Source organism: Lampris incognitus, chromosome 3 (genome assembly GCF_029633865.1).
Source record: "Lampris incognitus isolate fLamInc1 chromosome 3, fLamInc1.hap2, whole genome shotgun sequence".
NCBI lineage: Eukaryota > Metazoa > Chordata > Actinopteri > Lampriformes > Lampridae > Lampris > Lampris incognitus.
In genome coordinates, this window is record NC_079213.1 from 74,266,277 (window position 1) to 74,284,209 (window position 17,933).

The window sequence follows — 17,933 nt, forward strand, 5'->3', positions numbered from 1 at the left end:
ATGTACATCAGGTGCCTTTACGATATTTGGTAGGCTTCTTTACTCAATGTAGTCAGTTGTTTCCCTTGTAGTGGATAGTCACAGGCAAAGGCAATAGCTTATGGTTATTTCTATTTTTTCTGACATCTTTTAGCTTTATTGTCACCATACGGCGGGTGTTTTCATGCCAAGTTAATTCCCGAGACATCCAAGAGCGAAACGGTGCTACTCTTGACAGCCAGAAGTTTGAGTAATATGACTTGTGCATAAAGTAAATTACCCATGATTCACACAAGACATTCGGCAACAGGCAAAAACAGCATGCACTCCTCAAAGGAGAAATTCCCCATGCCGAGACTTTTGAAAGCCATCCTTGATGTCTGTGTTTGAGTTTGTCCTGTCATAGAGACAGAGCAGTGTTTATTCTCATTGGTTCTGCTCAGCACTCTTTTTTTGTTTTGTTTTTTTTGTTAACTCTGCTGCTGCCTCTGGCTTGTGCCTCGGCGATGGGGATGATGGGATGTTGATGTTGAGTCTGTCGGACCAGATCAGGAGCACGCGGTCTGTCTCGACACAGGTGTGTGCGCTCGGTCCCTCGCTCTTCCTCCCAGCAGGGCTCTCTCCGTGCTAGCCCAAATCCTTGTCAGCCGCTGATAGGGTCCATGCCGAGACAAAATAAAAGAAATAAATAAAAGAGATCGCCCTACGGGATTTTAGGTTCCCCTTTCATGGACTCAGCGAGCGCATTACCGGATCAGAGTCAAGTCTGGGTGTGTAAAGTTCACCTATCTTTCATTTTGTCCTCAGCGTCAAGCATGCCTTGGTTGGCTAAACAGAGGTTTCCCTGCAAATATGTCACTGAAATGTCAAATGACCTACGTGTTATTGGTTCGACTGTTAATCAGCTGGCATTAGAGCTATTTTCACATGGCTCTTGGCAGGTTGTGGTCATGCAAAATCTCAGCCGTGTATTTTATATGCAGCCTGCATGTTTATTACCTAACATCTGACCTGTTTATTTCTGCCGAGAATACATTTCGTTTATTTGAAAGACAACTAGCACAACTGGAGGATCACATTTACTACCAATATATTGCTGCATGCGTTAGGCTTAGGAGGTGTCCGCAGTGTCATCTGTAGAGTGTCTGGTGGGCTCAGGCTGGGGTTGTTTTTCAGGCGGGAGGGAACAACCGCTTCTCTCATTCCTCTGCTGTGGGCGTTTGGCCTGACCAGTGAGAGGCACAAGCAGCTGGACAGGACGTCTCTGTACTCCATCGCTGACAGAGGAAACAGAAAGATGGCTCGAGAGAGGGGGGGAGAGAGAGAGAGAGAGAGAGAGAGAGAGAGAGAGAGAGAGAGAGAGAGAGAGAGAGAGAGAGAGAGAGAGAGAGAGACAGGGAGAGAGAGAGGTGTATGGTTGAGGAAAGCAGGGAAGACAGACAGACAGACAGACAGACCAGGTGACAGAGAGAAAAAGCTGCGGCAAGGCCAGCAGATGCAAGTTTTTTTCAAACCCATAACTCTTTCTTGCTCCATCCTTGGAGATTGGAGAAGGTGATGGTAATAACATATGGGATGGGATCAGTGTTTGGTTTGTTGCAACTTGAAAGACGACCCGAATGACTTTAACGTCTTTTATTTTGTCTGACTTTAAGCAAGTCAGTCTCCAAACTTATCGTAGATTTGTTGTGTAATAATTACGTCGTGCAGTTGCGTCTCATGTTGAAGTTATTTTGTGTGACTGTTTTCTGTAAATCATACTCAACCCAGTCTAATACGAAATCAATACATGTTTCATTTGAAAGCACTCCACAATAGACTCCATCATAATCTAATAAGGACTACTTTGGTGAAATAAAAAACAACATTTCTAATAAAAAAAAACGAAGAATTTCAAAGCGTGGAAATCTTTGTTTATTTCCTCAAAATTCATTTTTGTATGTGTGTTGAATGGTGAATTTCCTTCTGTTGTCTATGTCTGTGGCGTTCTCTTTCTCCAGCCGACCTCTATTGTCTGTTTTTTCCCCCCAGCAGTTAAATAAAGAAATCCTATCACTGCCCAGCGAGTATCGCAATCTTTTGGCGCTCTGCCAGAAAGGGCTGGTTTTCTTTTTTTCCTGTTTGTGTGGCTGGTGTTTGTTATTTCACAACTGTGGGTGGGGGGGGAAAGTGAGCTTGAGTACCCTCGGACGTGTTTGGCGGAGTGAGGCGTGATGGCCTCTGGTTCGAGAGTCCTCCGGGAGGAAAAGGAAAGCGGTTGGCCAGGGGTTGAAATGCTGATGGACCACAACAAGGTTTTGCCATTAAGTCCTCCTCTTTCTAATTCTTTTTTCCGCTATGTCCTGCCATTGCCGCGATGTTGGCGTGTGCTCCCACTGAGCACTTCAAAGACCGGTCCATGCAGGTGTGTGTGTGTGTGTGTGTGTGTGTGTGTGTGTGGGTTGGGGGGGGGGGTCAGAAGATGCTACATGAAGTCTAGCCTATCAAGACATCTGTCTTGACACTCTAGATTTGTCTTAAGAGACAAACGGCAACACAGAAAGGCATTTGTGTTTTTCCAACAACAACTGAGGGTTGAAATATACCACTCCATAACTCTGGCGGTGAAGCGAAAACAATAGTTGTTTGTACTGAGAAAAAAAAAGACCCCCCCCCTCACCTCCCGCTGTTGAGGCACTGTCCAGTGTTTTTGGAGTCAGTTAGAGGAGAATTTAAAGTTGTTATCTCCCTGTCTTTCACTCCGGCTTTAATTATTTCCAAATGCGCCATCTGATCGCTATTGGCAAACCGTATGTGTTTAGCGTGCTGGGTTTGAAATGTGAGCAGGCCTTGGCTGGCACAAGGCTGTGTGGGGTAAAGTGCAAGGTCTGACCTACAGGAAAAAAGGCCTCCTCCAAAAAAAAAACCTTGGCCACAGACAACCAACCCCATGGGATATGACGCTCTAATGGAAAAGGGCTGTTTGGTACCTCACTGTACCAAACCTCAGGGGCTTGTGTGTGTGCCTCCCTGTTCTTGTGAGGGATGTGTATGTCTGTGTGTGTGTGTGTGTGTGTGTGTGTGTGTGTGTGTGTGTGTGTGTGTGTGTGTGTGTGTGTGTGTGCGTGCATGCAAGCCAATCCCTGTGTGTGTTTATGTGGGTAAATAGTGATGAGAAAATAAATGAGTGCTTACATCTTTGGATCTGATAGAACGGATCGCAGATTGCGGTAAAGCTTGTCAACCACCTGGAAACTTGTGGCTTACATAGAGGAAAAGCCATAATGTGAAGCGTGGATGAGAAGTGCCACCTTGTAAACATAACACACAATGTGTGTTTCAGATAAATGCTCCAGAAACTGACAAATCTCTGAGCTGGACATCAGGACCTAGTGTACTTTACTTTGCTAGTTAACAAACTAATTAGTGGATCAACAGGAGTGAGTGTAGAGTATTTTCAACATGCTGGTGACTGATATAGGCCGGCAAATGTTCAGACTGGTGCCATGGCTGCTGCTTCCTTGATAACTAGATGGACAGAGAGACAACTAAAATGGGGATAGGCCCTTTACGGTAGGCCTCAGCAGTTAGATTCACCCTGACAAATGACTGGTTTGTTGTTAGCAAGCAACGCCATTACTTACCTCCCCTTTTCTCCCCAATTGTACTTGACCAATTACCCTACTCTTCCGAGCCGTCCCGGTCGCTGCTCCACCCCCTCTGCCAGTCCGGGGAGGGCTGCAGACTACCACATGCCTCCTCTGATACATGTGGAGTTGCCAGCCACTTCTTTTCACCTGACAGTGAGGAGTTTCACCAGGGGCAGTTCCCCCTGCCCTCCAAACAGGAGCCCCGATCAACCAGAGGAGGTGCTAGTGCAGCGACCAGGATACATACCCGCATCTGGCTTCACACCCACAGACATGGCCAATAGCCTGGTGTCGTTCAACTTCCGACATACGAGTACTTGCACAAGAACTTCTGGTCTGGTTTGTTGAGAGAAGAGATGGCTGTTTTACACTCGCTGTTTGCAGGACCTCCCTAAAATCATGGTCAACGATGTACATCGCATTGTGAGTGCTTCCTCAGTAGCTCAGACGAGCAAGAAAGAAAAGGGGTTTAAGATGTATATTTCGAGCTAAATCAAATCACTACTAAAAACATGCCATAATTATTATGAATTTGGAGATAAACCAAGTGGGCTACTTGCTCATCAAATTTGGCAATCACCTTCATCAGTGCATATAACCCAAATTAATATGGCGGATGGAATAACTATTAATTCTCAAACCATCAACAACTTATTCAGGGACTTTTATGCTTCATTATATACATCTGAGAGCACATCTGATAAGACCCAATACGAAAACTTTTTTAGGTCTTTAGACAACGCCCAGGCCCTGATGGCTTCCCTGCCGAATTTTTTAAGACATTTTCTGATAAATTAGCCCCATTGATACTAAATATGTTTAATGACTCATTAGAATCTGGCATACTCCCCCTACGTTAAGTCAAGCTGTTATCTCTGTTATACTAAAAACGGATAAAGATCCCCTTCTTTGCAGTAATTACCGCCCCATCTCTTTGCTTTGTGCAGATGTCAAGCTTTTAGCTAAGATGCTGGCAACATGTCTAGGGTCTGTCCTGACGACTGTTATTGCCACAGACCAAATGGTGTTTGTTAAGGACAGATACTCTTTTCAAAATATCAGATGGCTATTTGATATTATATACTTACCTTCATCCTCAGATTCCCCGGAATTGGTCATTTCAGTGGATGCCGAGAAGGCATTTGACCTTGTGGACTGGCCTTATCTGGTTTATGCACTAAAAAGGTTTGGTTTTGGTAATAAATGTATTTCATGGATTAAACTTTTATATACCCCCCCCCCCAGCTTGTGTCCTCACAAACAATGATTTTTCTGATTATTTTCCCCTCAAACGTGGAACTCGTCAGGGCTGCCCACTTTCTCCGCTACTGTTCGCCATTGCCATCGAACCACTGGTGGTTGCTCTCAGGTCTGGTCAGATGCAGGGCATATCAACGGGAGGATATGAGGATAAACTGGCCTTGTACACTGATGACCATTTACTGTTTATCTCTGATCCAGACAGATCTATCTTCCCAGTGTTTGCTTTGTTGAAGGAGTTTGGGCAAATTTCGGGTTATAAGTTAAATCTTCATAAAAGTGAACTCATGCCCATTAATGCCGCAGCTACAGTGTACCCCCCTTCAAAATCGCCATTTAAGACATCTCTGGAAAGTTTTAGATATCTGGGTATCTGTGTAACTAGGAACTATTCAGATTTGTTTAAATATAATTTCTCCCCTCTACTTTCTCGACTGACTCAGGACTTCCATCGCTGGTCTCTATTACCTCTGTCTTTTGCTGGCCAGATAAATTGTATAAAAATGAATGTGCTTCTATCTCTGTCAATGCATACCTGCTTTTATCCCAAAGTATTTTCTACTCACTTGATAGTTTGATTTCTCAGTTCATATGGAAAAAAATAAATAATAGGATTCGTAAAGATGTCCCACAAATGCCAAAAGAATTGGGTGGTCTTGCATTACCCAACTTTTTATTTTACTATTGGGCTACAAATATTCTCAGTATTTTGCACTGGTGTCATACTAACAGTCAACCCCCGCCATGGTTGCAGATTGAGGATGCCTCATGCAGTTCCTCCTCCCTGTTGTCCCTTTTGTGCCTCCCCTTGGCATTACCATCTCAATCATGCTCTAGTAATATAATAGTTAAAAACTGTCTCAAGATTTGGACTCAATTCAGACGTCATTTTGGATTCCAGGCAATATTTCTTTCATCCCCTGTATATTCCAACCCTCTGTTTCCTCCCTCTGTCGCTGATAGGGCTTTTGCAACCTGGGCAGACCATAGGATTGCTTCTGTGAGGAATCTTTACATTGATGGCATATTTGCATCCTTTGATCAGTTAACCAGGGCATTTAACCTGCAGAGGACCCACTTCTTCAGATACTTGCAAATCCGAGACTTTATTCGCAATTGCTTCCCTGCCTTCCCTGCTATCCCTCCTTCCACCTTGGTCGACACCATTCTTAATATTAATCCTTACCTCAAAGGTACTATTTCAAAGATATACAACACTCTCCTCACATGCCAACCCTCGTCCTCTGATCATTTACGCAGGACTTGGTCTGAGGATCTCAATATTGAAATTGAGCCTGAGATCTGCCAGTCAGTTTTGAGGCGGGTCCACACATTGTCTATTTGTGCCCGTCGTGGGGTTTTACAGTGTAAGGTGGTTCATAGAGTGCACTGGTCTAAAAGCAAACTAGCCCGCATCTACCCTGGAACTGATCCAAACTGTGATAAATGTCACTCAGGACCATCTAATCTCATCCACATGTTCTGAGCTTGTCCTGCACTGTCCTTGTTTTGAAAGTCAGTTTTTGATTCCCTTTCAGCTATCACATCTACCCCTCTCCCTTAGTTGCCCTGTTTGGTGTCCTACCCACTGGCCACTCATCGCCATCCTATTTTGTGGAACTCGTAGCTTTTCTCACATTATTAGCGAGGCGTGTTATTCTGATGCGCTGGAAGAGCCCCCATCACCCCTCCCATACCAGTTGGATAAAGGATGCCCTGTCCTTTGTGAAGTTGGAGAAAATTAAACACCCCCTTCATGGCTCTAATGGACAATTTTATAAAATCTGGCAATCCTTCCTGGGACATGTCAGGTCCCTCCAACTGGATTATGTCCCCATTGACTAGGTACCCCCCCCCCCGCACTGTACCAACAATTTGCACTTCCTGGCTGAGTCCTGTTTCCCCCATATAAAAAGCACACAGTATGTATAGTATGTTACCGTCACCAAATCGTCTTGTTTTGTCTTGAAAGGTTTTTTTGTTGCTTTCTTTTAAAAATTATGTATATGTGTTTTATGTTATGCTATGCTATGTTGTTGTATGTGTTGAAAAGCTTGTAAATAAATCTTTTTTTTTTTAAAAATGTTCGATCTCTAAATAAGGTGATTGTTCATGGAAAATAAAAAAAATGGTTGGGAATGTCTAAAGGGGAATATATGTATATATTTGGGGTGCTTTGTGTTTTCGTAATTTTTATTCTGGCACCTAACACAAGACTGTAGATGGTCGGGAAGAGTGGTGCTGCATTGTGTCTTTCACTTTGACACTTGATTATTTCCAGGAGGGAGTGTTTTTTAATAATGCATGTATAAAACAGAATTTCTTCTGTTGCACTGTAACACCGGCCTGCATTCTGCAGCACATCACTTCAGCCGTGGCAGCAGCTGAGTCTGAGTTTAAGCATCGAAAGTAGGCTCTCATATAAAATCCTCACAAAGGAGGCAGTGAGATATACCGTATACAGTAGATTTTGAGTGTAAAGTAACGTTAACATCCATCTTCTTCTTCTTTTTGTTCCTCATAGGGCCATTGTCTCGTAGCCCATGTGAGCTGCTGCCGGTGGGAAAGGGACACCCAGTGCAGGCCATGTTGAAGAGCTTCACTGTCCTGGCAGGCTGTGCCAGCAGAGGCACCACAGGCCTCCCCCAGGAGGTCCACATTATCAACCTTAGGGGCCATATCACCGAGGGATCACCGGACAACCCAGCAGAGGTGAGTTACAGCTCAAACCCCCCCCAAACCCCCCCCCCAAAAAAACAGATATTGAACAAATTTTTGCTACTTTCTGTCCTTAATGGATTGAAATATATCCAAAAGTCATGTTGAATTTATTACAGAAGAGTGGAGTACAGGAACCTGCGTTCTATTTTTTTTCTTTACCTCTGCAACAGTTCACACTAACACATTTGCTTTCACACAATGAATATATCAAGTAGGCCTTTGTGGAAAAACAAATGCACGAGTGTGTAAAGATATTCTGCTTAGCCTTCCTCTGCGAGGCCTTATCTTCAGCCAAGCTGGCCTTTTCAGTCTGATAAAGTGCACAACATTTGATGCGTTTTACCACTGCCCTCCTTTGCAATCAATAGCGCTGATAATGGGAGCCACACCTTACCCTTCTAGCTGACAGGAAGCAAAAAAAAAAAAAAAGTTGTTTGGGGAAAGCATTGCAAACATCCGTGGAAGATTAGATTGTTGCTGGAGGCTCTTCAATGTATACTAGAATATATGTATCCCTAGTTACCACATCAAACCTGGTGAATAAATCTGGTCACCTTGCTCATCTGTTCACATTGTAAATATTGAGAGATTACTGTAATTTATCAGTTAGTACAATAGTCACATCTTCCTCCACTTCAGTTATTAGAGTTGACGACGGCTCTTCCGTCTACATGCCCTGACAGACAGCATATCCCTTGTTAGTGTTTCGAATGTCGATGTAAATTTTAGAGCCGAGCCTTGACCGCTATGCTGCAGTATCGAATGTCAAGGCCCTCCACTGTATGCATTTGTTCTAATATGAGTCATGGTCCCACAACGTACAAATTTGCTGCGTCTGGGTTTTACAGTGTCCCAAGATCCCAGCCCCCTAAGTCATGGCAACGGGAAAAGCAGCATGTATAGACTTGCCGTTGCAATTTTGCTGCTGATGTAGGCTCAAACAGTGCCAAGAACAACTATAGAGAAACACAGTATCTGTTGGTGCACTGCACTGGCAGGTAAGTCTCTTGGTTTATGCAGCTCTCTGCTGGGTCAGAGGTCTTGTTTCATGAAAATACATGCTTGTTTTCACAGTGAGCAGTGTGTTCCTGGTTATCATCTGGAATGCTAACGTCAACGAGTAAACTGTAGAAGAGATATGCAAAGATACAGGATCTTGGTTTAATTTGAGGTTTGCCAAGGTCTGACAATCCTAAATGTCAGGTAAGACAATACAGGACAAGTGTCCCATTGCAAGTGCTGCGTAAAGGTAGTAGAGGTAATTTTATGTGACTCACAGTAAATTGCCATTGCACTTTGCACTGAGAAGCAAAGTTTTTTTGGTTTGCATCCCCCCCCCCCCTTTTTCTCCCTAATTGTATCCGGCCAATTACCCCACTCTTCTGAGCCATCCCGGTCACTGCTCCACCTCCTCCGCCAATCCGGGGAGGGCTGCAGACTACCACGTTTCCTCCGATACATGAGGAGTTGCCAGCCGCTTCTTTTCATCTGACAGTGAGGAGTTTCGTCAGGGGGACGTAGCACATGGGTGATTCACGCTGTTCCCCCCCAGTTCCTCCCCCCCGAACAGGCGCCCCGACCCACCAGAGGAGATGCTAGTGCAGCATCCAGGACACATACCCTCATCTGGCTTCCCACCTGCAGAGACGGCCAATTGTGTCTGCAGGGACGCCCGACCAAGCCGGGGGTAACGAGGGGATTCAAACTGGTGAGCCCCGTGTTGGTAGGCAAGGGAACAGACCATCGCGCCACCCAGACGCCCTATTGAAAGGCATTTTGATTAAATCTATCTCCAAGTATAGGAGCATCAGAGGCTGTTCCCTCTGTGGGTAAAATGTAGTCATCACTTTTTACGTGATGTAGGGTTTTTCATGCCAACCAATTGCTCTTCAAGCAGTGTTGAACCACGTCAAAACAAACGACACTGGAAAGAATTTCCACACTTAGGCCTTAAGATGTCAGATCTGTCACCACTCAGAACTCAGAACATACGCTGTCCTGAATGCACTGCTTTACCTGTTCCCGACGTGTCATGCGAAGTGGAGATGTCTTGCTGTGTTTCATCACGAGTAACTACTGATGTAGCGCATTCGTGTCAAGGTGGGCTAGGATTTGGTACGGATAGCTCCCATAACACCCAATCTGGGGTGAGTTTTGTCTACAGCCACTGACAGATAAGATTGTCTCTCTGACCGCATTCTGAACCTCAGGTATTTCCCAGACATTGTTATCTCCCACATGATAATTGTGTGGCTCTTTTCTTATTTTGAGTTCAGGGATTAGTGCACATATACAAGACAAAGGCCTATAAGGATCGTTGACCTCAACACAGCAAGGATCTGTTTGTAGACTGACAGACTCAAACGATGAAGAAACTAAATTGCTTGATTATACTGCTGTATGTATTAGGCTCTATTAAGGCTGCTCATGCGTGAGACTTGTGGATTGGCTAATCGGTCCAGTAGAAATGTAAACTAATTCTGCCTCGGAGGGACGATAAATGTTATTTTGACTGTGGCCATCTCAAATAACCAAACCATGTTTTAGTTGTGAGGTTCTGGATTTTGATGTATTTTGTATGTTTGTTTTATTTTTTGTAACAAGATAGCTTTAATCTAAATTTCTTATATAGTTTCTTGGTTTTAGTTGCTCAGTTTTTATTTTCCTTATCGATCTGTAGCCCACAAGCAAGGAGGATAAGTAAAGGATGATTTGCTTGCATTTCTTTTCAAATGAGTGGACAGACAGGGAATGTCTATGGGGGCAGTTACACACACACTAACGCAGATCTTACCCCGATAATGGTAGTACTATGATGATTGAAATGGTCATCTGAACACCTTTATCTGATTTCTAAAATCGGGGTAAGGTCTTAACTGACATATTCAAAACACTATTAAGACCCCTGGTATCTCTACAATGGTAGGAGACACTCTCCATATATACCACTTTGGAACAAATTTTGGACCGAGTAGGAGGAGCACTGTTGCAGCATCAGGTCAGTTCCTATTCAAGCAGGACAGAGGATTGAAACATGATGGCAATGTGACAATGCTTCTGTTGGATGGGTAATCTACCAACTCTACAATCAGTGTTAGAGTAGAACAGTGTTCCCGTAAAGTTTGGCATAGTTTGTGATACATTAGATTGCCTGTGTTAGCTTTGGTCCATTTTTCCATGAGTAGGAGCTGTTTACTGATGGCACACAATCAACATTGGCTGCTACACTTTTTTAGTTATTGGTGCCAGAAGGAGGGGTGGATCAGGGAAATCACAGATTTCAGCTCTATGTATAATTGTGCCGCTATGAAAAATCCACTCACCTTTCAGGCTAGTGATCTTTAGTTCAACTCACCCAAAATTATCTCTACATGCCAGTGGAGAGCAACTCGGTTAAACTTCTAACTTCTCAGAATCCATCGTTTCTGTGCAGCAATCACAAAGGAGCATGTTCGAGCCTCATGTGAAAACAGGCAAACTATTCTTTCCATCTTTTGTATTGCAATATTTCATTAGCACATCGAGCATATCTCCTCAGCTCTTGAATTTGCGCAACCGCCCACTCAGTTGTCATGCCTTAGAGGCAGACTTGCTGATTTGTTTGATAAAAGGGCTGTAATGTGTTTTTTTTTCTTCCCAAGACTAAAAAAATCAATATGAAAGTTTGCGAAATCAATTACCTCACATCAGTTCATCCGGCCTTGTGTTCTCCCTCACCTGTTTGGCTCTGGGGAGGAGGGATAAAATCCAGCTGTCTGTTTCCTTGTCTTCAGCCTTGGTTGTAGAAGGTCATTGAGGCTCTGCAAGAGATTTGGTGGCCCTGCAGGGACTCATCCTGTGACTGGAGGTTTAGTGCCTCAGATTAGATAAGATCCCAGCACATTCAGACACTTTGCACATTCTACTCCTCAACGGCCTTCCTACCTGTGACGTTGGTGAAGATGTACCCTTTTGGGCACCGGCAGTCCCTCTCCATTCTGTCCAAACTCGGCCTTCAACTAGCGTTCACTGTGGGACGCAGCACAGCAGTGTGTGATCCCACAGACACACACTGCCTCTGATCTTCAGTTGATAGAAGCAGGGCATGAGCTGTGTTTGACATAAACATTAAACAATTTGCTGGAAACTGGAACTACAGCCTCAGCGACCCTTAAGCTCTAACATTTTCTACACTTTTGACCCTGGCATAGAATATTACATTACATCCACACATGTCCAAAAAATGTCTTACTCAGAGGGTTGTGCAATAACATTGTACTGTGTTGAGTATCAAAATTAAACTGTTTTTCGTATTTTCTGTGTACGCCTTGAACCTCCACAGTGACCCACGGGAGTTAATGAAACCCACTCAGCACACCACTAGCATAGCCAACATTGAACTCTGAGCTCTGGGTTCCAAACTAATGGATATGGCTCCTCTAACGGTTCAGCTTGAAACTTTCAAGTGTCACATTTCTGTCAAGTCTTATAATTCTGTATAGCTCAGCCCTTGCGTCAAAGGATATAACACTGTCTTCTCTCGATAAAGCGATGCTAGCCTTTGTGAGGGCAACATTGCTTATTTGAACGTCTTAATCCATTTCAGTCACCATTTCTGGAGGCAGGCAAATTCTTCTTACTCTCAGTAATAGGTCTTTTCCTCTGTTTGTTTTGGAATGTGTGTCCCATGCGTGTTTCCTATGTCAGCAGAGAGGTGGCTGGTGAGCCTGTGATTATGTAGATGTTCTCTGAGTCCTCTGCTCTACCTCTCCTGGTGGGGGAGGAAGTGGTGTCTAGGCCACAGAGCAGACTGTATGTGGATGTGTAAACGCTAGCCTCCAGCACAAGTGGGCCCTTTGGCTGGCTTTGGTCGAGCTGAACTCAGACTCTGGTTGTTTGGGTTGTGGAGCCTCTGGATAACACAGCACCTTCCCTTGCTGCGTTGTAGTGGCTCATCACAACATAGTACGTGAAAAGCAGAGCCTTTGCCAGACGGAAAAATAATCCACACTTGCATATTGTATGCATGCACTACGGGGTGGATCACACTGAGCAAACATCTCATCTCGTCTCAAACGACCAAACGAATCTCAGTGAACAAATTGTTTTCGGGTTCGATGTGTACTGAGGCGACGAGACAAGGTAACAAACTCTTATAAGTCGGACTCATTTGGAATCCATCCATCCATCCATTATCCAAGCCGCTTATCCCAACCAGGGTTGCGGGATGCTGGAGCCTATCCCAGCAGTCACTGGGCGGCGGGCGGGGAGACACCCTGGACAGGCTGCCAGGCCATCACAGGGCCACACACGTTCACACCTAGGGACAATTTGGAATGAAATCACAAAACTGCCCCCGCCAAGATGGAAGTAGCATACTATACATTTCTCTGATGCTAGCCACAATGCTAATGCATGCAAAGCAATTTGCTCATGTTAATAAGGTTAATGAGTGGTGTGAATTAAAACATTTACTTTTGAAAGTACTTCATGCATGGTGGGCACACTGAAAATGGGTTTTATTTGCTTTACGCACCGTGATGTTATAGTACTGCAACTGCTAATGTTGAGTGCACCCTGCCATGAACTGAACATGAGAGACCCATAGGCTATGGAAGGTTGCCATCCTCCAGCACCCCCCCCCAACTTGAAAAGCTAGATTCATTTACATGAACGAACTTGAAAGTACTGATACAGTAAAAAGGCCTGAAATGCCATCGCTAGATCACATGTACCTCTTACCTACACACACACACACACACACACCATCACAGACGCACACATGCATCCTGCAGCTGCAGAGTGCCAGGCCCGCTCCACATATACATCCCTTTCACATCTGCGTATGAGACTCACGACAAATGCTTGCACATTTTATCTCCTCATTCTCAGTAAAAACTGGAGAAATTAATCGTTTCCTGCCTGCTCGAGTGAACTCATTTTGCATGGGTATTAACCAGAGGGTCTTAACCATTACCCTTTCAATAACAGAAAGAAATACACAGCTGCACTTGACAAACAGCTCAGGTTTTGGCCTCCAGCCAACCTCCACGCCAAACTTGAGTAATTAAGTGTAAGCGAACACCTCAGTGGTGACTGTGCATAGTGCTTTGACAATAATGCACTCAGATTTACAGCTCTTGCCGTGGCCCAGTTGAAGCAAATCAGTTGTCATTGAGAAACCACATGAAAAATGCAAGCCTTTCTTTGTCTCAGGCTTATCAAAGTAAAAATATCTGCAGGAATGTTTCAGCGTTTTCTGTGGTCAAGCATCAAAAGTATAAAGGAAGTCTCTTGTAAAACAATGTCATTGTTTTTTGGTGCTAGGAAACGTTGCCTTTTTGATGCACTCATACTGCACCTTAACCCACTAGGTTAAGCTAACTAATGGTAGTCAATTTACACTTGTGCATACTGCATTCTTCAAATGTCTGCTGGCTTAGTTTAAAAACAGCTGATACTTTAAGTTAATAAAAAACAAATACAACAGACAAAAGGGAAATAAAAAAGCAACATATTAATTTTGGCGCCATGGTGCATTACGCTTGTATCCCTGAAATAATGTAGTGAGTAAAATCACTTCAAGTATAAACTCTGCCACATGTTACTTACAGCAGTAATAAAAAAAAGGTTTGCAATCTGACAACTAATTGTTTTTACATGGATGAAGGATGAGGTAGTTGTTATTGCCACAATGAAACATAACTGCAGGAAAACAGGTACTGAACTATTTCGGTTTCTGTGGACAGTTTCCTTCAACACCCAACAAAAATCAGGAATTTGCATCACATCATCGTTTGGAATGATTGGGATGGACTTTCTCATACCAGCACCATTCCCACATCAGTTGTTTACTCTAACTGGGGCAGCGCACCCTCTTATTGAGGAAAAGAATTAAAATCAATCCCATCAAGTAGTAAAGTACACCAATAGTCAAATAGTTTTCTAAACACTTTTTTTTGCAAGTCTCTTGACCCAGGTTAAGTTACCATGTCTGCAATTATGTTCTTGATTTAACATAAAATCTTTCTTCTAATTAAGTTGAGAACCCTGTTTTTTTTCTTTTCTTTTCCTGATAGTCTGGATTGTTACTCAGTACAACAAAAGACAATGGACTGATTGTTATGCAGTCCTCCATGCCGGTCCTCTCTATAAAACTGACACTGGCTCGGCCAGACTATAATTCATTGGTTCCAATGCTTTTTTTTCACAGCACAGTTGTCTCTCTGAAGTGAAGAATGATTGTTTTATCAGCTACAATGGCCGTGATCAAGGTAACAGGATCCCTCTCCTCCCTTGGATCCATGTCCGAGTGTGGGCCCGTATGGGAGAGACAGGCCAGTAGACAGGGAAGGCATTAACTTGGAATGGGGCAAACAAAGCATCTATTCTGCATTGACGGGTCCCTGATAATAGCTGCAAATGCAGGCTCATGGGTGTTTGTGTAGGCTGATAATGCCGTATTCAGATAATGGCGAAATTTTGTTATGGCACATTTACATGGATGTGTGAGTTCACTGTTGAGTAGCCCACCTCGAGGGAAGTTGGTGAGAGAAGGGAGAGGCACGCTGAAGCGAGCTGTATTGCAGATTAGCCGTGCTGCTCATGTTTCACCCAGAGATTTAAACCCCATGGGTTTTTTGTGGCAAAATATTTTTTTGTGCTCTGGGTTTTGACCTGTAGGTGTTTTGACCTTCAAGTGTTTTGCTGTTTTCTCTCTACCAAAACAATGACCTCATCTGAAGTGTTGGTTTGTGCTACCCTGGTTTTGGGGTTAAGGTATCAAGCCTAAGCATTTTTCCACATGCTCCTTGTGTCACATGTCGAAGTGGCCTTTTGACACCCTGCTAACAAGCCACCTCCACATCTTTGTCGACGGATTGAGAGCATTATGGAGCATTATGGGAAACTTGTTTTCTAGAGGGTTTTGTTTCCCATGGCGCTGATCTCCGTGTCCCCAAAAATAAGCACCGTTTTTTTTTTTTCCCCCTTGCAAACAAACATTGTTATTTGGTAACAGTGGAGATAAACAGAGGCCTGAGCTCTTTGTGCCTGTCTGGGCATATGATTGGGCGATAGTTGAAAATAAACAAAAGGGGGCCCGCTGTATCTCAAATGGGCCATCTTTTCTCTAATCAGTTTACCAAAGGAAAACATCAAACACGGGCTCTTGGCTCTGAATCAGGGTGAGGCTGAGCAGATTATTATTTTATCAGCTGGAATTCTTAGATACCTTTGCCTGGATGAGTGACTGGTTGTGGAGCTCACCCGGCACAAACAGCCGGTTGGAGCACAGCGTCCACCGTGCCTCGAGCTCGCACACTAAAGTCGAGCTACTTACACAGATAAAACCGACAACCGTTCTTTCTTGGAAGTACGTTGGGCCGTTTCTGTGTCCTCGCCTTGTCATTAATGGACATAGAGTGACATGTTTACCGGTAAACGTTATGCAATGAAATAACGGTATGCAAAGGTCGATATGACCCTTGCCCTTAAGGATTAAAGTCGGACACAAACTATTTAAAGTAATTCAATATGGGTTTCCATGGCCACCCTGATGTGAAAGAATTTGGTGATAAAGCCAGGCAGATGTAAGGACTCCCTCCACTTAAACTTATCATTATGAGATCTAGGTCTGCAATGCTGCCCTTACCTTCCCCCTTGGAAGTATTCTTCTTCTTTTGCTATTTTGTTCTGAAGGAAGCCAGATTTATATCTTAACAAGAAGCCCCGTCTCAATCTGACATCTTTGCGCCATTCTTTCTGGCGTGGCGTGGCGTGGTACTGGGGGCAGACTGATTACCATCACAGCTCAGGAAAGAGGCTCCAGGTAGTGGCCCCATCGCACCGAGATCAGTGGGTGGTACTGATAAGAGCAGTCAACAAGTTTATTTCTCTTTTTCCAGCTTTGTCACTAAGCTCCTCTGCTTTGGTTCCTCATCGCTCGTGACGCAGAACCCTCAATCTGTGCAGTGATCCAGAACGAACCAAGATTCAAACAGACAAGGACACACACACACACACGCGCGCATGCACGCACGCACGCACGCACACACGCACGCACGCACGCACACACACACACACACCCACCCACCTACTCACCAGATAAAAACACATAGTCTTGATGTTTGGAGACATCAGGACAGTCTCAGACAGTGCATTTCTCTCCTGTTGCAGCCCTGGCAATTCAGTTCTCAGCCTTGGTCTTAATTTGTGCTCTAAATGACCAAGCCAGCATACAATGGTTTGTTTGGATGTGTCTGTAGTTATCTATAGTCTACTTGCAGTAAATGAACACATTTTCATGAATGGTTGCTAACACCATATGCAGGTATATTTTTATCGCATGTAATGTAGCACAGCTTTTTGTTTGTTTCTGGGTGATTATTATTTCCTGGGAGGGAAAATGTATTTGTAGATTAGTCTTATGTTTTGGCTAATTAGAGGATGTTTTGAGTTTTATCTAAGTCACCGAGGACATTCAGGCACTTAATTATCTCTGTCAATAAAGGAACCTCCCTTTTCCTGCAAGGATATTGAGCTGTACAGTGGGAGCCCCATAGCGCTGACTGCAGTGTGAGCGCTACTCATAATGTGCACTATATTTCACCAAGAGGTTATTCAGTTATGAAAGTAATGTGGATGTACGGTGGTTACGACACAGTCAAAGCCATATGTAATTTGCTGTGGCCTGAAAGGTTGTGAAATTGTATTCAGATGCTCTGCACAGACCAAATGCTCACCCAGCACAATTACAGTCAACCAGGTAATTATTCTCAGTGAATTCTCTATTCTCGGTCTTGGCATGATGCATCGTCACACTATAACTTTGTTAAAGAATAGGTGGCTTATTTTTAGTTCAGTTTCCTTTTTCACTGTGTTTGTTGTTTGGTTTCATTTGGTGGTGTAAACTGGAGTGGTGCTTTTTTTTTCTTTTACTGGAATATTTCCATTGTTTACAAGGGATGTGGCAAGACGCGCTCTCCGACTGGCCTTGCTTAGCCTGCTACAGCTGTCGTCCCCTGTGTGGGGTTTTGTTTCAGTAATGTGATAGGTCCAGACAAGCCTCCATAACTCCTCCATCCCTTGCCACTGGCAAATGTGGCCTGTGACTGTAATGGACACTGTACTCTGCAAATCCCTATACCAGTCTCCTCAAAATCAATCAGGCTTGGCTTCCTTGCTCCATCAGAGCCTCTCCACAGGATTCTGTGAAGGCGGCTACACCAGGGCCCGCTAAGAGCCACCTGATCTGATCCGACACAAGGAGAAGTACTTTGATGGCTGGTGTCGCTGGACCAATTTGTCTGTGCACCTTGTCCCTGTGACACAGCTACAGTATAGACACCACTACGCTGCTATTTC

General features: G+C 44.1%; 1 protein-coding gene across 1 annotated transcript in view; it reads left to right on the plus strand.

Moving 5' to 3' along the window:
* The window catches only part of tgfbr3 (transforming growth factor, beta receptor III), a 71,863-nt gene that overhangs the window by 20,986 nt on the left and 32,944 nt on the right, over positions 1–17,933 (plus strand). The window contains exons 3-6 of the mRNA XM_056276805.1: positions 7,393–7,590; positions 8,319–8,369; positions 8,524–8,587; positions 16,269–16,431. Coding sequence (XP_056132780.1) covers positions 7,393–7,590; positions 8,319–8,369; positions 8,524–8,587; positions 16,269–16,431 — 476 coding nt within the window. The remainder of the gene's footprint in view (positions 1–7,392; positions 7,591–8,318; positions 8,370–8,523; positions 8,588–16,268; positions 16,432–17,933) is intronic.